This window comes from Glossina fuscipes, unplaced genomic scaffold (genome assembly GCF_014805625.2).
Source record: "Glossina fuscipes isolate IAEA_lab_2018 unplaced genomic scaffold, Yale_Gfus_2 27, whole genome shotgun sequence".
NCBI classification, from domain to species: Eukaryota; Metazoa; Arthropoda; class Insecta; order Diptera; family Glossinidae; genus Glossina; species Glossina fuscipes.
In genome coordinates, this window is record NW_023998422.1 from 7,118,090 (window position 1) to 7,143,964 (window position 25,875).

General features: G+C 34.6%; 2 protein-coding genes across 10 annotated transcripts in view; both read left to right on the forward strand.

The window, feature by feature from the left end:
- The window catches only part of LOC119635977 (muscarinic acetylcholine receptor DM1-like), a 44,327-nt gene that overhangs the window by 235 nt on the left and 18,217 nt on the right, over positions 1 to 25,875 (forward strand). Inside the window, exons 1-11 of one of the 9 annotated variants that reach the window (XM_038031032.1) lie at positions 460 to 835; positions 1,274 to 1,804; positions 1,884 to 2,082; positions 4,501 to 4,811; positions 4,911 to 5,051; positions 9,587 to 9,662; positions 9,743 to 10,074; positions 10,164 to 12,524; positions 12,593 to 12,699; positions 13,353 to 13,485; positions 20,888 to 21,032. In XM_038031032.1, the coding sequence (XP_037886960.1) occupies positions 1,481 to 1,804; positions 1,884 to 2,082; positions 4,501 to 4,811; positions 4,911 to 5,051; positions 9,587 to 9,662; positions 9,743 to 10,074; positions 10,164 to 12,524; positions 12,593 to 12,699; positions 13,353 to 13,485; positions 20,888 to 21,032 (4,129 nt within the window). In that variant the 5' untranslated portion in view covers positions 460 to 835; positions 1,274 to 1,480. Of the gene's footprint in view, positions 1 to 459; positions 836 to 900; positions 917 to 1,273; positions 1,805 to 1,883; positions 2,083 to 4,500; positions 4,812 to 4,910; positions 5,052 to 9,586; positions 9,663 to 9,742; positions 10,075 to 10,163; positions 12,525 to 12,592; positions 12,700 to 13,352; positions 13,486 to 13,868; positions 17,349 to 19,051; positions 20,649 to 20,887; positions 21,033 to 25,875 lie in introns of those variants that run through there. The other 8 variants (XM_038031034.1, XM_038031036.1, XM_038031035.1 and 5 more) reach the window with 8 other exon arrangements.
- LOC119635580 (probable isocitrate dehydrogenase [NAD] subunit alpha, mitochondrial) overlaps positions 24,690 to 25,875 on the forward strand; it is a 2,407-nt gene continuing 1,221 nt past the window's right edge. The window contains exon 1 of the mRNA XM_038030448.1: positions 24,690 to 24,741. Coding sequence (XP_037886376.1) covers positions 24,690 to 24,741 — 52 coding nt within the window. The remainder of the gene's footprint in view (positions 24,742 to 25,875) is intronic.

The window sequence follows — 25,875 nt, forward strand, 5'->3', positions numbered from 1 at the left end:
TAGACGAAAAATCTTTTTTCAAATGCAATAAGAAATTTGCATTTTTTCTAAATGAAATTCTACGCCCTTAGTTCATCGTCATTGCTTTGCACTGCTCCATCCCGACTTTTTCTAAACCATCATATACATATATATTTGTCTCATTCCGATCAATTTATAGAACGTCCATTAAGATATTTGTGGTCTTTTTCTCTTGCGCAGATGACTAACCGCCATTTTCAATTAATATCTGCAGTGTTTTTGTGCAAAGTGTTTGCTATTGTGTGGTGCATTTCTCGTTTTCCATCCATGATAATTCCTACATCAAATGCGAAAAATCAATAAGATATTTCCTGTTCAAATAAAATTAATCTACAATTCTATGTCACGTTATTTTCAAACGGATACATGTTAATATCGAATGCAGTAACATTTTTTTGCATTTCTTTTTTTTTTTTTTCGTCTTTTTTATGTAATCAAAGGCAAGAAATTCGCACTTGCAAGGTTGGCAGAAAACGAGTGTTTACATTAAAACAGCTTTCGTTTTACTATTTAGTACGTAAACTATTTGAAGAGCCTTACACGTTCGCATGTAAAATTAGTAATGGGGAACAGATGATTTCCTGATCACTGCTGTTTATTTGAAATTTGTTTGTGCTCATGTAAAGCCAATTGCTTAGTCTGCTTGTTGAAAAATGTGTAAAACGATTTGAGTGAAGGTGTATGCAACACAACCTTTCATGCAAAGCATTCGAAATATGTTGCGGAGTAGCTTGTTGAAATTTGCGTGACACCAGCAATAGCCATTACAAGTACAACAATTTAGTACAATTACGTACATGCGGAATCAAGTTCAGTTCAGTATATTTGCCTTTTTTATTTTTAATTTTCTTTTGCTTTAATCTAAAATAAATGAATACATTCATGCGTATATTAAGTGAGTATATCATACATATGTCTGTTCAAACATCCGTCGATGGATATAAAGATGTGCCCTTTCCAGTGTGAATGTGTGTATGTATATATACATTTATCAAGTGTGCGTATATGTGTGTCCATGTGTGCTATATTATCGATAGCTAATTGACTTAATTAGATTAAGTGAAAAAACCAAAAACTATTTCGGTTTTTGCAAATATTTTCTTTTATTTATTTATATTATTTTTTCGTGTGGAGTTTATGTAAAGTGGAAGTTTGTTGCAATAGAGACTAGTTCCACTTTTTTCTTTCCTTTTATCGTTTCGTTACGCTAACTGCAGAAGTGTTTACATGTTTTTTTTCTCTTTACTTATAGATTTTTACCAAATATCCATCTGTTATATTCCATCTTAATATCTTTAACACACACGAATATATTGCATGTACGAAGAATGTCAAAATTTTTGTATGAACGATAAAAAAAAGCCACAAACGCGGCATAGTGTGGCTCAATCTTAATTAATTACATTGTTAAACTGTAAAAAAAATTCAACACACAAAGACAAGAAAAATCGACGAAAATATGTCATTCATCAATAACCTGAAGAAAGTCTTCCATTTGGGAGGTGGCGAAGCCAAAAAGAAACGCCATTGTAACAACATAAAAATGGACGCCGATCCCGCAGAAATTTGGGAAATTGTTGGCGAGCTAGGAGACGGTGCTTTCGGTAAGGTATATAAAGCCCAACACAGAGAGACCAAACAATATGCAGCTGCTAAAATGTGCATTTTGGAGGCCGTCGCAGACTTAAGCGATCATATGGTAGAAATCGATATATTATCCGAAATCAAGCATCCTAATATAGTTGAGTTGTATGAAGCTTACTTTATAGACCTCAAATTATGGGTGCGTTCACGTTTCTCCTCTTAACCAAATCGTAGATTTTTCATTGTTTATTAATATCGATCTCTTGTATATACTTTAGATGCTTATCGAATATTGCGATGGCGGAGCCCTAGACAGTATCATGGTTGAGTTGGAGAAACCTTTGAATGAACCCCAAATCGCCTACGTGTGCAAGCACATGACGGAAGGTCTTGATTTTTTGCACAAAAACAAAGTAATTCATCGTGATTTGAAAGCTGGCAATGTCTTATTAACGATGGATGGTGGAGTAAAGCTGGGTAAGTTAATGTTTTCTTTTTCAATAGTTTTTTTGTTTTAATTTTCATTATTTGTAAAAAGATATTTTTTGGAAATAAGGTTTTTGCTTGGATTAATTTTTACAGGATGTTTTTATAGGATGTTTACTTCTCATGACTGTTAACTGCCACTTAGATATGCTCTTTTCGAAAGTATTCCTAAGCAAGAAATGTGTGTCTTTGAATTTTAATCTACATTTGCAAGATAGTAACGAAAGCAGAATATAAATCGAATTAGATTCGTGGTAGCACTTGCTTTTAAAATTTCGTTTATTTTGGAAGAGTATTAGAATGCAACATAGCACTACGTCACGTCGTCTAAATGATTAAAGTCACACATATCGAGTTAAAAAAATTGAAAAATAATAAATTAAATAGTGTTTTAGTTAACATTCCTGGGAATTCATGCAAGAGTATCTGTTTTCTATCTTCTAAATAAAAAGTAGGGTTAATGTATTTCCCTTAAGAACTGTAATTGTCGGCATTTGTATCAGGAAATCCTCGAAAACTTAACTAACTTTGTTGTTTCGATAGCTATTTTCAATTTTATGTGTATGTATGTGCTCTCATTTAGAGTAGTTGACTAAGGGAAGTTGGAAAGGTTTTCTTAAACTAAATTAGTTTTATCTGCTCATCAAAAGTGATAGAATGTATGAAAACACTAAAATTAAGATAATAGGTTGGAGGGAAAGGTCTGTCGTATTTTAAAGAAAATATTTGAATTCATTTATAATATTTTTTATTTTTTATTTACAAGAAAAATTACTTGCCTATTTAAAATACGACAAAACTTTGCCTCCAACCTATTAGAAATCTGGATTTGGAGTGAGTGCACTAGTCTTGAGCGCATCTGTTTTTCTAGTAGCTATAATAAATATCTTTCGAAAATCAAAGCAAATGAAAACAAGTAAGAAAATTATCTTCTGCCACGACTGAATTTTTTATACCCATTACCGTTATCCATCGTATATCGTCGTGACGTCCGTAACATTTAATTTAGAGCAAACACACTTAGCTTAGTCTTTTTATTTGACATCCAGTTGATTATACTGCTAAGAAAAAAAGAGTCTTCCACCTTATGGTGGTGTTCACCATATTTGTCATGGAACTAATATATTTTTAGACATAGAACATTTTCAAATCAGATGCGTACAGAATAATTTTTAACATTCAGTCTTGTTTACCTTATGAGTAATAATTAGGAAAGTGAAAAAATTAATAATTTGATAGAATTTTGCATAGGAGTGACCTGAAAGACAGACCACCTATAGAATATGAGCGCAATACCAACTTGGACCAGGAAGATGTTTAGCACAGACGCTGCACAGAGAGGCAAACAGACAGACAGGCCAAGATCAAGAATATATATACTTTATAGGGTGTTGGAAGCTTCCTTCTAGATGTTGCGTAGATTTTGAAAAAATGCATACACTCCTCATCGTTCGGTGACGAATATGAATAAGCGATTTAAATTTCAGTTATAGAAAATAATTAAAATTTAATTATCTATGTCTGACAGATGGCATAATTAGAAAGAAAATCGAGGAATTAAATTGCAAATTTTTAGATTTTACATGCCCTTGATGAACTTGTAGGGTTACTTTAGAACATAGGCATAAGAAGTCGTATGAGATCTCTGAATAAAATGAACATACCAAAGATTTTTTTTATAACACATAACAAATGACCTGGAGCAGATCTAACACTGGTAAATCTGATTATTGGAGAATACGGATGAATATAAATTTTTGCAAAACCTGTCAATATCAGCATGAAAACGAATCGTCCTGATAACTTGTCCCCCGCCATGCAATGCTTTGAAAACAAAGCGATGTGCACTCCTTGGCAGTATTTCCTTTAATGGCCTAGTGAGTCACTCCTTGCCTGTGATATGAAAAATGTAAATAAATTTTTGCGAAATTATTTTTCCTTTCAACTTGATTACCTGGTCATCGTTTGTGCTAACCTGAATGTAGGGCCTATTATGTATAATATAAGTCACACTTGAGTAGAGTTAATATCTGAACTTGTATCGAGAGCCAAAAAGGAATAATTAAAGCTAATAATAAAAGATTTACAAGTGAATCAATTCTAGCTGATGAAGAACATATGCAATTTATGGGGAATTCGTCGTTTGCTTCACAAATATTTGACAAATTTTAATGCAGTTCTAATAAATACAAGAAGGACGTCTGAAATCTAATATAAATATTTTACCTTCATATCATGCCGATGATAATGAAATTTACAGAAAGCTGGACAAGTTTTTTGTATATCTTCGTTAGGTAGACATAAGAAATTTAGCTAAGATGTACAAAATCTTATTGCATTTGCAAGGACCTGCTTGATGCAAATTATGCCCTGTTAACTAGAGCGTTTTTTATATATTTTTATTTGCAGCGGACTTTGGGGTATCCGCTAAAAATAAACATACTCTACAAAAGCACGATACTTTCATTGGAACACCATATTGGATGGCTCCTGAATTGGTGCTCTGTGAAACGTTTCGTGATAATCCATACGATCATAAGGTAGACATTTGGTCTTTGGGCATAACGTTGATCGAACTAGCACAAATGGAACCTCCCAATAGTGAAATGTCGCCGATGAGAGTATTGCTAAAAATTCAAAAAAGCGATCCACCAAAACTAGATCAACCGTCAAAGTGGAGCAGAGAATTTAATGACTTTCTTAAAAATGCTTTAGTAAAGGTTTGTATATATGTCATTTTTTTACCCTCCATCATATAGGTACATCTTGGAAGGTGTCTTGTGGCGTTGATAAATTGAAAATAATCTTTTCTTTTTTAGGATCCCCAACAGAGGCCAACTACGGATAACTTAATGCTACATTCGTTTATAAATCGAGATATTGATTCGAAACCGGTAAAGGATCTCTTACTCGAATATAGAGCTGAGGTGGTAGAGGAGGTAGTGGACGACGAGACAGAGGTAATTAAATGGATTTTATTAACTTTATCTTTTTTTTCAATTATTGCTTAGATGATGGCTTTTAAGAAACCCATATAAAATTATTTGTTATTGTATTCCTTAATTGTTTTTTTTTTTACACGCCGCTAATGTACTTGTTGTAAAACGCTTACCGCATTGCACACAAATTCTAAATTTGTTGATTTGTTAGAAGCTCAAACGACAAGTGAAACGACGGTCACTTTATCAGAGGGTTGGTAAGTCGTTCGGCTTCTGTAAAATTTGTATCAATTCGCTATACAAGCATTGCTGATTTTAATTCCTTGTTATCTATAAATTCTTATCCATAATACATTCCCGTTTGTTTGTTTGTTTTTTTTTTTTTTTTCGTTTATTATAATTATTTGTTAATATACATTAAATTAAAGTGAAAGATAAGATGGCCTTTAAATATTTTCTGTATGATTTTCTTTTCTTTGTATTTCAAACATTAATCAATTATTTTACAGAAAAGCAGAAAATTCGGATTATTGTGAATATTATTTTAAACAGGAAGTGTCCCCAGGTCATATATAATTGGTAGGGTGGCTCTTCAAATTTGATTTGCATTCTTGAAGTTTGCATAATTCATAAATCGTTTTCCTTTCGAATCATCAACTGATCAGAATTTTATAGTTTGTCATGATGATCCAACGAACAAACGGGTTAAATTCTAATTAATTGACTTAGGCGCTTTATAATACCGGCAGTTTAAGGTTCACCAAACTTATCGACAAAAATTTACCAAAATATCTTTACCAAAAGAAGGGATATCAGCAATGTTCGATTATCTCAAACTTACTTTGAGAGAAAATCGTAAAGTCGATACGTATGTAAAAGATTAAAGAGAATTAGCCCACAAAAGTTTGCATTTTGACCGCAAGAGTTAGCTGACTGCTTAACATGCTCTTTCTTCATCTATCGTACCTAGCTTGATTTAAGTCTGACCTTAGGCTTCCGAAATTTAATAAAGGCTTCTTTCCCAATATCGGTCTTCCTTATGACGGCCATTACCGAGTACCGACCATGTGCCGAACTTATTTCCGATTCAAAATAATCCTACTCATAGGTTAAAAGTCGTCTAAGATACCTAGTAAACTGAGCACGGAAATATACTCGTGTATACATCCAATATTCTTTTCACTTCTTGCACTTTTGTGACTTAAGAGGAGATGAAAGAAGTGATGATGTGTACGCATCGATTCGTTTTTTTTTTTTTTTTTTTAAGTTTTTTCACTTCTCAGCGATCTCTGATAAGCGGAAATTGATACAAAACTAAACGGTAAGCTTCGTCAAGTTGAACTGTTTCATAATCGGATTATATATAGACTTAACCAATTTGAACTGGGAATAAAAGGGAAAAGAAAGCACAATTATGCTAAAGTTGGCTTAAAATGTGCTATGAAAATGGGTAAGACTCGAATGCGATAACGATATCAGACAAGAGAGGAGAGGAGAAATTTATGCCGAAAATTTCACTACTTTATATATATTTATTGTTTCCTCGCTCAACAAAGCGTTCGCTTACGTTAAGTGTTAAGCAAGTCCTTTGACGACTTGAATCTATAGATAAAAAATTCAGGGAAATATAAATTTGAGTAAGTTCATGTAGAAGCATTTTTCTAAAACTCTTTCCACGAGTTCGAAAAATATAATCTTAAAAGAGATAAAAGATCTCGAATCAAACAATTAGATTAGATAGCATAAGTAATTTTACTTGATCAACAATTCTTCGAGTATGACGGTACGTTCTTGTATAGTCTTCTGTGACTCATCTTTGTTTCTTCAACCTCAAATGAACTGTCATGATAATGGATTTCTGAACGACAGATAAAATAAAAGTTTTTTTGTTGCAAAACGTAACGGACCTAAAAAGAGCATCAAGTAATGTTTTTCAATTCTCTGAAGGAGTGGGAATACATTTTGCAGATTAATAAAATGCTTTAGTGGATTCATTTCGCCGAAGCTTGTATATAAGCAAAACATTTTAATTTCCCTGTAGTAAGTACTAAAGAAGGTGCAATTTTCTCGGCAAAGGTTTAATGAATTCTTGTCATTGGAACCCCCAATACTGATTATACATTTTAAAGCGATTTATATGAAAACAAATATTAGAAGACAATATTAGCCTACACGACCTTGGACTCTCTTCAAGCGGAAACCATGCGATATTTTAGACACCACCATACGAACAATTATTACACATAATACAGCATTAAAAACATTTTCATAATTTTATTTATATTTATCTTAAAAAAAAAGTTAGTATCGAATTACTTGTGGCCTTCAGGAATTCATTCATGAACAAAAGAAAAAAAAATAAATAATAAAAGTTCGACATTGTATTTACTGGGAATTTTGATTAAAATTAGAAGACTAAGATCGCTTAGAGGTAAAACGCCTGAATATAAATAAATCTCATAGACATTTTTTCATTGCCGCAGGTCGCTTTTAAATACTTTTCGCTCTTTAGAAAATAAATATGATTCTCCTGATTGTTTAGAAGAATATCACTTTCAAGCCAGGTATGCCCGAGTTCTTTTGCAATATCAGCTGCCTTATATTTGGGCTTAATCTTAGCGGCTTATTTATCAGCCGTTGGAAAAATGATTTCGATTTAGAAGTGAAGTCAAGTTTCTCTTAAAGATTATCGCTTGTTATTGTGAATGCCGTTAGCAGCCAATCTGTTTCTATTGTAAAGAATTTAAAGGCGGTTTGAATAGAGTTTTCTTTGAAATTTTAAACCGAAACGTGAAAAAAATGATTTGCACAAGAAAAGCGTTAATTATTGTTTTTGTATTATTCTCTACAAGAAACTAGATAACGCAATTTACGAAAGTGTGGAATGGAAAGTGTGGACTTAACTATACGCAGTAATGTTATCTTTATACTTTATCTTAACACTGCTGTTCAACAGCAGCATTTAATGGGATCTTAGCTGTATTGGCTTAACAGTAACAACTTGACGTTTCTTGTCGAAGAGAAAAATCGAAAGCTAATGACAAATACCGTCAGCAATATTATCAAATGAAATGGTCACCAAAATGGCCAATTGCAAAAGGCACACGAGAACGTGATCGAGGATGAGAAGTCGAACATTCTAGATGTTGGTGCTTGGTACTTGATTTTGCCGCTTGAGCATTGCCGCAGTGTAGAGTTTAATAATATCATACCATAGCATAGGAATATTTAAGATTTCTTAGAAATTATATTGAGGTTATATATTTAGTCTACGCACTTTCTCGTTTATTCCATGCGAAAGGAAACTTTTGAATTTCATGTTCTATGGAGCATCACGAAAGAAGAAAAATGTAGAAAATCCTTGTATTCTTTCTCCACGATGAAGTTAGTTAATTGATTCCTTTATTTTTTCTCTTTCACACATTTTCTTACGAGCTTGGACAATGTAAAATTGAATATTATTTTTTGTGATATTAGGCTTTGTAGCTACAATTGGGTAAGAAACTTCCTTGTTATCGCTTATAGTAGGCATTGCCCTTATTAAGAGATGTTGTTATTTCGCTAGTAAGATCAAGAGAAATACCTGTCGAAAAATTTGGAATTTTCTGCCTAATAATCTGCCTGCTGTAAAGTGCTTGATTCAAAGAAATTGTTACAGAAAACTAGATGTTCAAGTGTAGATAGGTAAAGGACAGGATTGTGCCTCCATAGCTGATAGCAACTATAGAAAATATCTGCAAAAAATGTAGTACTGGAAATGTAGCTACTGTAGTGGGTAATGACCAACCATTAAATCCCCTACTAGCTTCGCTTAATATAGTTATTCGTATGACAACTTTTCAAAATAAGATATCATAGGACAAATAATTGAAAAAGTCCTCCAATCCGAACCGTTTTCAATAGCGAGCGTGTTTCCTTGGGTTAAAATATGCCAGTGTACCAAATTTCATCCAAACATGTACTTTTAAATTGCGACCGTGACTCGTTAAGTCGATAATATTTATTTCGGCGGTAACAGAAAATGCTGAGAATTGAAATCGAAAACTTGGCACTCACACAATAAAGTAAGCGTGGAAGAAGTTTTTTGGACTTGTGTCCATTTTTAATGCCCGGCGAAGTTTCGTCGTAAGATTTCCTCTTTGCCATATTTTGTAGCAATTGGAGTAGAATAGCGTGCGGGGCAGGGTCATCGAATTTGTGTTGAATTTTATGACGCAGTAATCTTACCGTCCTGTCCAAGGCAAAGTTATTTTCCAGAAATCAGCAGCAAAGGGAGATAACTGTTTCGAAAAGATTGCTTTAAAGGGCGTGACAAATACTTTTATTAACTTGTTACACGTTTTTTTTATATTTAATTTACATAACTTGATGACTTAATACTTACTAATCATCACATGATTGCGTAACAGATTAAATTAAATTAAAATACAATGGGTCACAAGTAATTATTCGGCTTGTCATTTATTTATTTATTTTTATTTATTGTTTTTTTTTTTTTCTGTTTTTCTTTAATTTAACGTTGATTTTAATTTTATATTTTTAATGTAAATATACAGGAACCCCGCAACTCAGCGCTCCGTCTAGACCTGGACGATGACTCTTCATCGTTGCAGAGCCAAGATATTGACAAAGGTAAGTGAGAGAAGCATTGCTAATAATAAACTAAGGCAGATTTTTAAGCCTATAAAATATATTATATTTTTATTATATAGCACCAGGCACTCCTACTTCCGCAACCAGAGATTCCAAAGAACAATCTCACAATACCAGTAATGTGCAAGCAGTAAAACAACCTGTGTTGGATGGTGAGAATAATAATAAAACACCGGAATTATCTAAATCTCCGTCCTTGTCGTCTAACAAACTCATTATTGAGGAGGAAAATGAAAAGCCAATGGCAAATACCGTTGAAGTTTCGCCAGATGAGATGAAATTGTTAACACCAGGTTTAGCGAATAAACAGCATATTCAACAATTACAAAAAATACCCGAAGACTTTGTTATTGCCGAGGATGAGAGACCGAGCATTACGGATGATAAAAAGGTATTGAAAAGGACTTTTTTTTTTCTTGCTTTATTAAACTAGCACAGATAGGGAAGAAAACTGATTTTTTTTGTTTTATGAATTTTTAGGTTATTAAACGAGAAAAAGGCAAAGCACCGCCTCCTCCTATCAGTATGGCAATCAATGCAAAGATAAAAGATACAGCTGCCAAAGTTCTATTGCCGGCAATAGCACCGAAACCGAACTCTAATAAACGTCGGTTTAACGATGATAAAGAGAGTCACAATATCGATCCTCTCAATGCAGTCAGTAACATAAATGAAATTCAAAACAAAGAGAAGGAGAAAGAAAGAGAAGATAAGCTAACGCCAAATTCTTCTGCCAGTTCCCCCTCAACAATTTCTGTGCATTCCAATTCGTCGACGAAAAATGTCAGCTCAGCCGGAAGTATTTTAAGTACAAGTACATCTATGATTACTATAGGCAGTGATATGTCTTCGCCGTCACGCTCTAATCCGGAACAACTAGTTTATTCACAAAACCAAACAGTTATTTTGCCAAACAGTCTAGAAGCTGGCTCTGGTCAAATAACGGTCGTAACCAGCACTCATCCGCCAGTTATTATAGATAATACCGCTGCACGTTCTCCTCAACAGGAAACTGAAATTATTATTATATCAAATAATCTCCAATTGAAGACATTCAACGAATCATCTACCGATGATGACTATCCATCGATGGATGATAGTCTAGCAATGTCTTCTCCTCCATCATCTCACCAACAATCATCGTCAATGATTGTTACGCTTAGTAGTGAAAATAATAATATCGAAGAACCAGACCGAGCTTACACATTACCGCGTTCAAGCGGTGGTTCGCATGCTCGTAAATTAGACGAAAGTGAAGTCTTAATAGTCAGCCCCTCATTCACACCAGAAGACGACTCTGCTTATAATACGCCTTCGGAAAGTAATAACATTCACGATGAACAGCAAATAATGGACACAAGTCATGTTTCGGTTGTTACGGTGGGAGATGAAATTAAAGTTAAGGACAGCAGTCACTTTGGCAACAATCTAATCGACGAACATACATCCGTGAGCGGTAAACGACAGAATGGGCAACTTCGACAGCACACTTCCACTGAGGACGATGTTAACATAATCGTGAATAGAAATCGTAAATCACAATCTCCACCACAGTCAAGTGGAATTGTTGGAGAGGGCAGTGAAACGGGCTCGATGCGTTCTAGCTGCGGCAGTGGTAGTCGAATAACTCGTCGTGGTGGGGAGGTAAAGATTGCCGTGGCCGTTGATCGAAGCGATGTCGAAAGTATTTGCACTACAGCTAGTCACGACAGTCGTAATGAGACTGATGCCGATACAGAGGCTACTTTGCCTAGAAAAGAGTCTAACGAGGAGGACGAAGTCATTATACGACGTAAAGCAGTTCCCGGAGGTTATAAAGGTGGTTTCGCATCCACTCCAGCGCCAACCAAAGAGGAAATTGAACTTCGGAATTTACGAAAGAAGACTAGAAAGCGCACTCGCAAATTTGAAATTGATGGTGTACAGGTGACAACTACTACAAGTCGGGTGATATATGGAGATGAAGAGACTGGTCGTTTATATGATGACCATGTCTTCCGTAAACAGGAGTTACGCGAATTGAAAATGCTGCAAAAGCAAGAAAAGAAACAACAAAACGATTTACAAATGAAGGAGCAGATAAGCAAAGAACAACAGGATCGCCGTTTCGAACAAGAACGCATTTCATTAGAGAAGACGTACGAGTCAGATATGGATACGTTGGCGCGGCAGCATAAACAGTTGATTGAGAAAACGGAACAAACGCAAGAACATGAATTGCGTTCATCATCGAAACGCATTCGTGCCGAACAGGAGAAAGAATTAAAGATGTTTCGCGAGAATTTGAAACAGGAAATACATCTGCTAAAACAAGAAGTCGATTTGCTTCCAAAAGACAAACGAAAAGATGAATTTAAACAGCGACGATCAGCGATGGAACTAGATCATGAAGAAAAGGAGCGAGCTTTTCTAGATTCATTGAAAGAGCGGCACGAATTGTTGCTGAGGCGATTGAGTGAAAAACATCGTGATCATCTTGCCACAATACATCGAAACTTTTTACAACAAAAGCAAAATGCAATGCGAACGCGTGAGGCTCTCTTATGGGAATTAGAAGAGAAGCAGCTGCATGAACGACACCAGCTGGCAAAACGTCATGTCAAGGAAATGTGCTTTATGCAAAGGCATCAAATGATCGTGCGACATGAGAAGGAACTTGATCAGGTGAAGCGTATGTTGCAACGGAAAGAAGAAGATCTAATTAAGAAGCAGGCTTTAGAGAAGCGTGCATTACCGAAACGAATTCGTGCTGAACGCAAAGCTCGGGAGTTAATGTTCAGAGAATCACTTCGAATATCATCTAATCTTGATCCGGATATGGAACGAGAGAGGCTTAAAAAGGTGAATTAATAACAAAAAAAAAGTTATACTTCAACGAGTATTAATATTTATGCTCTTTTGGTAAATAGTTCCAGGAGCAGGATAAGAAGCGTTATATTCAGGAAGAGAGACGATTCGAAATTAAGCATCAAAAGCAATTAGAAGAGTTGAGAGCAACTAGAGAAAGTACTATAAGGTAAGAATTAAAATGGAAGAGGCTTCGTCTCCAATAGTACATCATCTAGCTTGTAGGATGGGATATCCCTTTTAAACCAAATTCTTCGGTGACTGATATCATTAATAAGAAAGAAATTGGTAGTCGATTGCATACCGACAGGCCAATCTTTGGGTATAACAAGCCATTAGGAATTTAATGTCGAAATGCTAAGCTTTTACATTAGTTCTATGCGCTGCTACGTAGAAAATTAAATACCTCTCAAGCACCGTTTGCCAACAGACGTTTCCGAAATAGTGGATAGGTTATTGTTGAGGTTAGGCACGATATTCGTCAAATGTTTGCTCTTTGATTAAATGAACCTTACTCGCTGCTGGCAGCGAGCCAGATGTGTTTTGAAGACTTACTTACAGTAACAGCGTTCCTTTCGTATTCGACCGCTTTACGTTGATAGACATACTGGACGTCCTTGTCTTTGTTAATTAAATTTAGTATACATCACCTGGATTTTTACGAACATTCTTTTAAGCCTTGACGCGAATTTCATATGAGAAAGCAATAGCGATCGTCACAGAGAGTAAAGAACTTTAGTCTCTTGTTAAATGTCATTTCATGTCAATTTGCGTAATTTTTATGAGAAAAAAAAAAAAATTTTTTTTTTGGTTAAATTACAGAGAACTTGAGCAGCTACAAAATGAAAAACGTAAAGCATTAGTTGAGCATGAACATGCAAAATTGTCGGAGATAGATGATCGTCTTAAAGCTGAATTGCGCGAATGGAAAGAGCAACTGGTGCCACGGAAACAGGTAATTTTTTGACACATGATGATTCCTTTCAGTTGAAAAGTTTAGGCAATTGCTTTTGCACCTACCTATGCTGTATAAGAGTATTAGTTGGTAAGAAATTGTAAAAAGAAATGTATTGAATATGCGCAAACTATGTACTGTTTGATGATGGTGATGAAAAGCTTAAAGATTTTATTACTTTTTTCTCTTTCACTTACTTTTATTTCTATTGCTGCAATTTGGCCATATATTGGGATTAATCTTCACTGCTAATTTAATATTATAATAATTATAATGTTCTACTACTACTAACAATGCTGACGATACGATTGCATGCTTCCTGTCGCCGTTATAATCGCTTCGGGATTCATTATCAATCTATGCATATATTATTTATACTTCAGAAGTGGAATGAGTTAATTAGTTTAATGCTTGATGAATTTGAAAAGCGATACGGTTCGCTTGAAGATCGTATGCAAATTCAGATGAACTTATCGCAAAAGCCAATTGAATTGCCAACGTATCTTGTTCGGATATTCAATGGCACGTCGCGTCAAGTGCCTAAGGGAGCATTTCTACAGCAAGCCCATGACGGGGCACGATCGCGTACCTCGTCACGGTTAAATGATAATTTATTTCGTAATTCGGTGCCCGATTTAAGTAAAAGTGTACCAACCACTCCTATATTCTATAAACAAGAACGACTGAGGGCATTAAAAGAATTGGAAATCATTGATCGGACAGCTTCCGTACCGCGTAGACATAGTAATAAAATGAATCTTTCGAATTCAAGTGAATTCGAAACAACAACTCTAACGAAATGTGATGATACGAACAATAGCCAGTCAGAAGAGATTTATCAGTTTAATCCTGAAGACTACGAAAAGCGTGTTGTTAAAATCAGGACTAAACCATATGTTTCCAACAATATAAATACATATGATAGGCCCAATTTGGTAACATTTCGAGCATCGTTCTCACATTCACCGCAACCGTATGAACCGTATGGGTCCAGTGACGATTTTATGCCCAATCGATTTTCAAGATTATCTATTAACGATGATGATACGACTATGCTGCGTCATCAGGCACAATCACTTCTGTTTCCTTCCTCTTCTTTTGCTATAAAACGACCATCGCTTCTGCCCGAGCGTAGCATGTCTGTCGGAGGCTCAAAATCATTGCATAATATTCACGAGACATCCGCAAATAACATGCATATGGCCAGCAATGAAACTTTGCCTAAATCACGTATCGATGAATCTAATTCAAGAACCGCTGCTCTATTAAATCAAATAGAACCTCAGCTGCGCGCATCGATAAAACGTGACGAAACCTCGTTGTACGAGACGGAAGACTCATATGAAGGAATGGTGCTTCGCACTGCCCCTAAATATATGATTCCAAGAGTTTTAAACAAAATAAGTGGAAAACAGTTCAGTTTAGAGGAAGAGGAAGATTCAAATGCCTAGAATTCCCATAATATTCCTACACTTCTACGCCTTGCACTTAATTACATGCATCTAATACACATATATATTTTGTTTTTGACTCGTTCCTTTCTGTGTTGTTATTAAAAAGGTGTATGTATGTTCATTTGTATTATTATTACAAAAAAAAAAAAAAACAAAAAACAAAAAAAAAAGACAAAAAAAAAAAACCGAAAAAAAACAACAAAGAAAGAAAACATCGAATTACTAATACAAGTTTATAGGCTCATTGCGAAGGCAGTTCTCTCTGTCGCTCTGTAGTAAATTTATTGTATAAAAATGACAACCCATCTTATGTAAACACACACTCGTTTAATAGTCATGCAATAAACTATCACGTGAAAGTTGAAGTTTAATTAGAGAAAAAAATTCATGAAATCATCATCATCTCTAGTGCCATTGAATATATGAGTGTATGTATATATATATATATATATATATATATATATGTATGTACAATGTCATAAGCCAGGTACACATTTAAGCTCACAAGCATATATATGTCATTGCTAATCTTTATGAATTTCGAAAACATTCTAAAAACTACTAATTAATGATTTTTCTTTTTTCTTTATTTTTTTTTTATTTTTTATTAATTGATTTAATGAAACGATGATTTATATAAAGAATGAATCAATTAAAAAAATTAATTTGCATTTAATTCTCTCTTCTTATTATCAATTCTCTATATATGCATTTAGTAATTCCCTATCAAGCTTATATGTGCATTTATACCATCTATGCTATGCATTCCATTGCATATTTAAGAGCGCAATCGACACTTGCAACATCTGTTAACGCTGTTCTAAAATTCATTTGCGGTTATTTGTCGTCAGCATATATGAAATTTCTAACCAAAAACAATTGACTTTTTACGGGTATTTTATCCGCCCACTTTTTACCGTATCAGAAAGATTTTTTATCGAATTATGTATCCATTTGAAGAATTTTTTAAGTAAAATTGAATGTTTATGAAAACATCATTACATTGTATTTTACTGAAATTATTTGTCCATTGTTTGCCCCGACATTTTCTATATTTCTAGCAGCCAGGGGATTATTCTGCATCAAAAGAACTTCTCGTCGCTTAAGACTACTCACGATTCGATCCATTTTGTAATATTGCAAGCACCGAAGCGCTACTCTGGTAGAGCATGAATGTCGGTAATTGAAGAGGCGTAATTATGATGTCTGACAAATGCGATTTACATTCAGTCGACCTTTTTAACGTTTGCTTAACGGGCTTTGCTATATCAGATCGAGCGATGCCATGCTCAAAGATTACCATATCGTGTGCTTTAACTCAATTTTTTCGCATCACTTCTTGTCGATAATCTTTCCTGGACCGATATAGATTTTGCTGTACCATCGATTTACTGGTTGGCCAGACCTTAGGTATGGTTTTTTTCAAGTTTACGCTGCCACAGTTAAAATACGATGAAAAACTCGTTTGCATCTTTGTCTTTGGAACAGTTTTTGGTTTGCATACGATTTCCATTTTCTTGCTTTTGAATTCTTTCCTATCATTAAAGCTTGTAAAAAAGGGAAGGGGCAGCAGTTCTCAAGAACAATTGACGATATCAGGAAAAAAAGTAGAAAACATCAAATGATAAGTAAATAAATAAATAGCGCAAAAATTATATAATAAACTAAAGCTCAACTTTAGGCATAGAGCGGCCGTAGTATTATCCAAGACGATATTGTTCAAATTACGCAGTTGGTTCTTCTTGCTTACACGAACACTTCGCAGGTTTATGAAATCCTTGTGCTTGCACTCAAAACACAAGAAACAAATCCATCTCATTTTTGCTTTGACACTAGTTTTCCGTTATGAGAATAACTTTGCTTTTGCTACTGATATGTTATTCGGGTTAACTTACAATATGTTCAGTCTCACACGGAAAGCAAATATGTGTAAACCACTTTTACATGCTTCCTCTTACTAAAGGCAGCTAGCAGCTGTAAGGCTTGCATTTCGTCACCTACAATAGAAAAAAAGTGCTTCGGTCTTTTTTGTGCTATGCTCGTATACGTTGGAATGGCGTAAATGGCCCTTGAAGGTTTTAAAAAGATTTCCCATCATATATATACTTTATCAGTGGCCAAATTTGTCATAGTCAATTTTTGTATTCGTAAACCTAACTCTGAAGGCTTTCAAATGCTTTTATTGTGTTCGCATAGTTAAAATATACTTCGGTGAAAGGCTATGGTTTTCCAAAATAAACCAAATTTGCTATGCCAACACGACTTACTTGAATATACCTGGTGCAGCTTTCCATCTGCCTTTTGTTCTGCCTATGTAGCAAACAATTACCTGAACTTTCGATCTGTTCCATGGCTTTTACGCGCGCATCGCTCTCTTGGACAGTGTTTGCCACATCACATTGAAATTGTTAGGGATAGATTTCAACCGTTCCAACGCAAACATTCACAAGAAAATGTTAACCGTCTGCTTAATATCCATAACATAAATACTTTCCATTAAACATGAATTCACTTTCAATAGGAAAAATGTTATTTTCAAGCTTCAATAAGAGCGCAATCAGACAATATATGCTCGCAAACGAGTAACGCCATCTCATGGATGAGGATCCACCCAGTTTTGTACCTATGCGCTTAGCCTTAGGTTAAGTTACAATGATAGCACATTTTAGAAAGAGACTTGATTGGGTCGCGTAGAAACATGGATCCAACCGTCACTTCGATCATGTTCTCTCTTTTGGGAGTCCGTTGTGGTTCAAAGCGGAATTAAGGCCTCGCCTCATCTCATCTGTACTAAGGCGTGAAAGTTTTCATTTACAAATGTTCTAATTGAAAGCAATTTAACTATAACTTCGACTGATTTCTAAAGAATCTGTGATGATTGCTTAATACAGTCTATTGAGTGCTATATCAGGACACTAACAAAACAAACTTACAGGCAACAAGTTGTGAACATAAATAATGAAGAGCCTACTTTCGATGCTTTCTATGTTACTCAATTCAATTCTATTCAATACTATTAAATAAACGCAAATGAGAAATCATTTATGTCAAAGACGTTTGTAAAAAGTTGTTTCTTCTTTTCTCTCTATAAATGTTTGCAGAAAAATTTGAATTCTAAAATGATGTGAAAACATCATTAATAACAAAAAAAAAAAAAAAAATTTCATTAAAACAATTCATACGCCATGTGTGCCGATTTTATGTAAACCTATCGTTCTCTGCAATAAACATAACAGAAAAAAATGTAAAGAACATTAAGAAAGGGAGGGGATAATAAATAAAAGGATTGCTTTGAAACACAAACCATTGTTATAGTAGAGGACAAGTCTTGCTTTATAGTTTAAAATTTGTCTTTAAAAGGAATGTTGTCTTGCAAGCAATCCTTTTATCGGAATGGTTGTCAAGTTCTTAGTGCAAGCATTGCTGATTCCATACTTAAAATGCAGAAATTTGTCTCATAATGCAAGGCTTTCTGTCCTACCTTTGAAGACTTGCATTATGGTACAAACTTTATCTTGCTATCTCAACTTATGTGAGTTATTTTGTAGCGCAAGCTTTACTTTAAAGTTGTGTTCTAAAGCAAGGTTTACCTCATAGTCATAATAAGTCGGCCGGAAACTTGGAAATGATTTTTTTATCCTCTAATGCCTTCCTTTGCAATAAATGTAATTTTCTCTTCACTTTATTTCTTTTTATAGTACTGAGCTTTCCCTGTACCGCAGTTGGGGCAATGAAACAAATTTTCTTTTGTAATAGAAAACTTGTAATCGCAATTTTTTTGTACAGTGAAAAAGTTTTGTTGAAAAAAGCTCAAAGTTTCGAAATGTTTTCAATTCTTCTACTTTCCAATTGCCTGCAAATGCACATCTAACCCTGTTGCAATATATGCTTTTCTTGTAATGCAGGTTTTTTGTGTTGAAGTATTTATCGTCGGGCAAAAGTAAAATTTTGTAGCAAAAAATTTTTGGTTTATGGCCGAAGGCTTTATTGAGAAGTTTTTGCTTGTTTTTCACTGCAACTATCCCTGCTATAATGTAAAAGTCCCTCCATTAAGAGGGAGGGAGATGCATAAGAGAGCAATGCACACAGGTCATGCGGATCGTAGTCGAGTTCCATATTGATTGAGTGTAAGCCACAAAACAAAATTTTTTGAAGGAAAACTCAATCGTGTTCTGTTATTTTTTTTAAACAAATTTTTCTGTAACACAAAGATGACGCAAGGGGCCGTCTTCTCTTCTTTTTTTTTTTCTAGCCAATACCTCTTAATATTTGCCCATTCCTGATAAAAGGAATATTCACAAAACAAGAGCTGCTTGCAAATTTATATTTCTTTGCGCTAGATCTGTCAGTGTGTTCCTTAGGTAACACTGTTAATCGACACCTTGCTACATGAAACTTTTATATTCACTTTTTTAAACTGACATATATAGTTTTGTACTTTGTTGTATAGAAATCCTGGTCTATAAACGCCATGTTATACACAGAACGTGTGTAGTGCGCATATATGACAAATGTCTTGTTATGGAGTAACCAAAGGTGGTACACAAAGGTATTCAAATTTCGTAAAGCAAGTCTTACCTTAAAATGTTCGCAGTGCAAGCGAGACTTTTCTTACGGTGCTAAAGCAGTGCAAACATTTGCAGCACTATCCGCATGGGTAGCCGAGTAACTGTAACGTGCGCGACTACCAAGCCTGCGTTCGCGGGTTCAAGTCCCAATATGGTGAACTTGACTTTGGTTGTGGTTATGTGTGTGTGCTGTGTACTCAGTCGATAAAGGCATAACACTAACTAATAGGCTGCGTCTACTTCCCTGTCTCTTTCTGTTTCCTCACCTCTTTCCGCCTGTCACGGTATTACACGACCGATTTGTCGTATGATAGAAAAAAAAAAGAAACTTTGTCATCTGCAACTGTTCATCATTTATAGTCGCCCTGTAGCGGTTTAATACAAGCCTTATTTTGCAAGCGGACATTTCGAACTAGTCTTAGACTGGCTTTGTAACGTCTGACATGTATATATATACATTATATATAATGTACACATATATCTTCAGAGAACTTATGATAGCGTGTTCCGTTCTGAATCCGCAAGTCTCACTTGTCCAAAAATCTTTCTAGATATACTCGATTCGCTTAAAGACGCAAATGCTGAGCCCGCATCTCGTAAAATCTTTGCTTGAATGATTTATGTTGCAGTGCAGTTGCACTTGCTGTGATGTGAGTAAAATTCTCTTCAATTTACTCGATTGTCAATAATATTATGAACATAGCTGTCACAATCTCGTTGACATTTCTTCTTATTGTGAATAACGTGAAATCGAATGAATGAATGAAAATATGCGAAGGCATACCGGAGGCATATATATGTTTAGCTAAAAATATATATTCATACGTACATATAATCGTACATTGTTATGTAATTAGATGAATAGCTTTGCACACGATCGATTTTTTACATATATTTACATACATTCTCACATTTCGATTAATATGCGTGGAATTAGATTAAAAATTTACGATATTATTATTACTATTATTATCATATTCTTGTTATTACTATTAGTATACATAATTAAAGTAGCGCTTCGCATTCATATCAGTTAACATTTATTTATCTCCTCCAACCTACACTTTTCTCCCCAACCTAACAATGTTTTATGCATTTACGATATATGGATTTATTGCCTACGAATCATAATTGAATCAAGGTTAGTGTTTATGTATATTTACTAATCTTTTAAATGCAGCATCATTCTTAATCATTAAAATACATTTTAACAAAAAAAAAAAAAAATAAAAAAAAAATAAAAAAAACATAAAAAAAAAATTATTCAAATTCTGACACGCACGCAGGATGAAATAAAATTTTTTAATAATCTTTTCTTTTTTTTTTTTTTTTTTGTTTTTTGTTTTTTATTTCAACGCATTTCTTCGACACTTATTTTAGCGATTAGATGAGACATTTACCAAACAGCTGGAAGAAATGGAATCGATGTACGGTGGAGCTTTAATAGTTACAATGCCTTCGGATACCCTACAACGTGATCATTTCACCGGTTCAACTCGTAGTAGCCTATCATCGTATTCTGAAGGTTAGCCTAAAACATTGCAACAACAACACAACACTTTTGTTTTTTACCATAGCCTTTCATCCAAATGCCAATTATTTTAAAAGACGAAATTATATAAAAGGAAACGAAAGCAAAAAAAAAAAAAAGAGAAAAAGCAAAAAAAAAGAAGAAGAAAAGGATATAATCGAATTACAACACACAGTATAGATATTTAATTGAAGCGAAGAGCGAGACGAATTGAGCACACACACACACACATATAGTTAGTTATTTGACTGAATTTGGCCGGCAAAAAAAAAAAAAAAAAAAAATTTCAAATTATCGATACATACACACACTTATAAAAATATTATTATTGTATGTAAAATATTATTATTTAAATTAAATTAAATTACATTAATTGCCTTTAAATACTTACACACAATTCACTAACACACTGGCAAACATCACACTTTAACACACACACACACACACACGAACACGCACATATACACACACGCACACGCACACACAGACACACACTCGCGCGAGCGCATATACACATACACATAAACGTATGTATATTTATGTATGTATTTTATTGTATTGTAATGTAATTGTATTCGTTTCGTCTATCCTACATAAAGTCTTATTATATATATGCAAACACACATACATAAGCACACACATAAACACACACACATAAAAACACACACACATGCGTACATGTTTGTTTACATTAAAAAAATTAAATGAAAGATATCTGTTTGTGTTAGCATTACAACAACTGTATATAGTATACTTAAAAAAAAAACCTAAACACATTTCTGCGTGTATATACGTATATATACGTACTTATGTACATCTATACATAAATAATAATTATAAAAAAAAAAACAAAAAAAAAAAAAGAATACCAATTAAAATGGTCGTACAACGTGAAACTTCATTTGTGTTTTGTGCAACATTCCTTTTCATCTAGTTATTCAGTGCGGATCTATGTCATCATCATTGCTAACTCTGCCAGGGGAAAAGTTACATGTGAATTGCTGAAAAGTCATCGATTAAACATCAATAAGTTAAGTGCATTTCACCTTGAATCTTCGATTTCAATAAATAAAACGTTATCCTAACTCATGTAACATCCCATTAGAAAAGATGCAGATGTCCATATATGTTGGTTGTCTGGAAAGTTTTCGACTCGAGAAAGAAACTTAAAATATTTTTCTTTAAATTTATTTTAATTTTTTTATATAATCAACTTGTTATGTTCATACGCTTCTCGTAGTCCAAATAGTATTAAAATAGTTATCAACGAGAGTGACGACCTCTCGGTTTGCCAAATGTTTTTGGCGCTCGAACGCAACTTATAGCTTAGGGAACAAAAGAAAAACCGGCTGTGGTTACATCTAGTGAGTAAGGATTAGGAGGATGGGGAGGGGCGCACAAGCTGTTCTCTTTTTAAACGCAATTTGTAACGTTTCGTAATTTCAGCCGCTAAGGTGTTAGCTGGCACATGACCAGCCAAGTAATGATGCACGTATGACGCAATACTGTAATGGTTCTTCCCTTTTTGAAAATAATCGATTAAGATAGCTCTACATTTGCCTGCAATTGTAGTGGGTAAGCACAAGCATGCTTTCCAACTTTTGAGGGCACGTGTAGCCTTTTTCATATTCAGATTGCAAAGTTTTCAAGCAACCTTTGTTTTTGTCCCACACTTGTGGTGGGTAAGCTAAAAAGTATACTTTCTAACTTTTGCGGCCACCTGTAGCGTTTTTCATAAACAGATCGCAAGCAATTTTCAATCAATATTTTTTTTTATCCCAAATTCAAGGCCATCTTCGAATAAACTGATTCATAGCTGTGGATCGTGGACTTGCTGTAGCGAGATGTCAATAAAGTTCTCACTATCGAAAGAAAATGCTTTCAAAGTTGCTCTCGGGAACGTTCGGTTGAAGAAAGTTGACCTTCAGTAACAACGAAGTCATTTTTGTATTATTTTGGGATGAAAATTGATTCAAAATATTGCTTTGACATCTTAATATCCTGCACCAAACTCGGATCATATGTATAGGTTCATATTTTAAACCGCTTCGTTATATGAAGGATCTCATGAAAAATAGGTCTTTTTATGGTAAGAAAGTCAAATATTTAGTGTTTTGTGATAAGATAGGATAAGTTAAGAAAATTCATTTTACTAAGCTTAGATCAGTGCAATGGTTTACGTGTGCCCAGGGTTCTCAGTTCGCGATTAATATGCTCGAGCTCGGAAATGCTGTGCAAGTACTCACATGAAAAACTGAGAATGGCCGTCAGGAACAGAGTCAGAGAAGAGATGAGAGAAGTAAATGAGGCACCGTAGCCTATTGTCTGAAAGGCGCTTTTTTGCTTAACGCTATCAAGCTACGGAACGCTGTTGCACGAAACTTCCAAACGACGGCTAATTGCTAATGTTAGTGGGCTTAAGGGCTTACTAACAAGATATTACAATGCAACTAAACGCTAAGGCAATAGATATTCTATTGTGTTTTTGTTGTCAACATTTTCTGTATTAATGAACATGCATCACAATTAAGACTGTACTAAGGGTATTATTTATGAACACTAATTAACATGTGGTCTATTTACTCATAACACACAGATACACCTATGATGTAATTTAGAAGACTTCAGCCTTATTACATAGGCGACATTGCTCAAAAAAATAAAATAAAAATAAAATAAAAGAATAATAAATTTGGATTGCAATCACGTCACAATATTCACATCATTTTCACAATACCGTGCATGACAGTTTGGCTGTAGCTTTCTTAGTCTTTGGCGAAAAGTATTCACGCGAAAATTCCCAGGCGAATAATTAAATTCGCACTATAATCATCACTGCCGCGCAATCGTTATCACATCACACTACAAATCTTAGTGAGCTGACAAAGGACCTGGGAAAATTCCAAATTTTGTCATAACAATCAAGTTTGTTTTGAGAAAAAAAAATAAATATATATATATATATATGAAAAGTAGATGTACGCAGAGCTACTTACCCTGGTAGTAATTCTTCTTTTGCAAACCGGTTTTCAAGATTTTTAAATGATTCCCTCATGCGTATAGGACTCTTAAACTTGAGCATGAGTAAGGTAAATAATGTTGCTTTGAAATACCAATCAGCAATGGGGAAAAGTTACGTTTACTGGGGAAGTGCAAGGTCTATAACAAACTTATGAGCCAAAAATACTCTTGTGAGGCACAGCAAATTACTATAGGAAGGGGCTTATTATTAATCTGAAGAGATTTACGAACTTTGGGAATACATGGAAGCTTTTATAGGATACGTAAATGATCTGTCACAATACAATGATCTGAACAATAAAATATCATAGGAAGAAGGAGGAATTTTGCACAGAAGGCGCTAGCAAGCAATCTAGGAGAACCAATAAATAGCCGGATTAGCTGAAAAGAGGCTGGGGTGGCTAGTATTGTGGCCTTAGTTGAAGTTAAGAAACGACAGAATTTTCCACTAGTACACCAAGAGAGTGGCTTTGATGACTAACTCGGAAGGGGTAGACTGGCGAAAAGCCAGACTAACGAGCCACTAAATTGGCCATTATGAAACAAAAATAATGATAAATAATCACAAGGGAACTACGCTGATTGCCCAGGGACTGATTGGAAAAGCGCTCAACCTGCTCTCAAAGAGTTATGTTAATGCGTAATGCTATGATGCAATGTTCCATTGATCCAAAAAAAAAAAGTAGGCTGACTCGTCAATGTTCAGTCTAGAGAGGGAGCGGCAGAACTTGCTTAAAAAGAGAAACAAGAGGCGTAATTGGTTGCGAAACGAATGACTATCAAGCAAAGCGCCAGCCGGTTAGCCGGGCAGACTAGTTAAAGTGAAACTTATGTGGAAAGACTCTGACATACTTTCTGCCACCATCGTTGATCAATTGGTCCAATTGATCCTTGACCCCGTTTGGTTGCCAAATTTAGAAATAAAATCCAGCTTTTATACTTAGTTTTCATTTCGTGTACCTTTCTATAAGACGCTATTCTTCACCATCCAAAAATATTCCCAAAATATATTAATACATAAATTCGGCTTTATACGGCATTGAAACGCCATTGATACGTATTTGTGCACATAGACTATAATCATCATCATTATTTTCTCTCCGTTTCAATATAAGGTTACAACCGATAGAAAGAAATAATAAGTGGGGAAATTGTAATCAGCTGCGACCGAAATTTTCGTACCCATCGCCCTCATCCTAGAACAGATTGAAAGAAAGGAAAAATATATAAATTTGTGTACTCCATAATATTTGGTGGGCGTGGCTGTTTTTTTATATTCTTGTAGAATACTGATCATCATCCTTCGGTGACGAGTATAAAAATACTATAGCGGAACACAGTCTGCAATTAAATACCATGCATAACTTTACAGTTATCCAGGTAATGACTTTTCCAAGTAACGCGTTATATGGAAAATGCTCAAAAAAATGATCCAATCCTCACTATTTTTAATAGCGTTTCGTCTCGGTACAAAACACGTCGGTCTCAGGAAAGCTTGAAAATTGCCGTCGATAAGTTGGACAAAAGAACACAAAACGGACAGTGAAGAATTTCGAAAACGATTTTGAATCGATTGGTATAATAAAAGATGAGTCTAAGCTCAAGTCCTTCTAGCTGTTGCATACATCCGCATAAATTTAATATACTCTTGCATCACAAGTGGTTTAGAGTATAAAAACCATGTCCAGCATCTGAACTAATTTTCTAATCTAAACTAATTAATAGCATTGATGCTTAACGCTAAACGAACCATATATCGAAATGCGGGGGCAATAAGCAAATATCATGCATTCATTTAAATAACATTTAATCAACT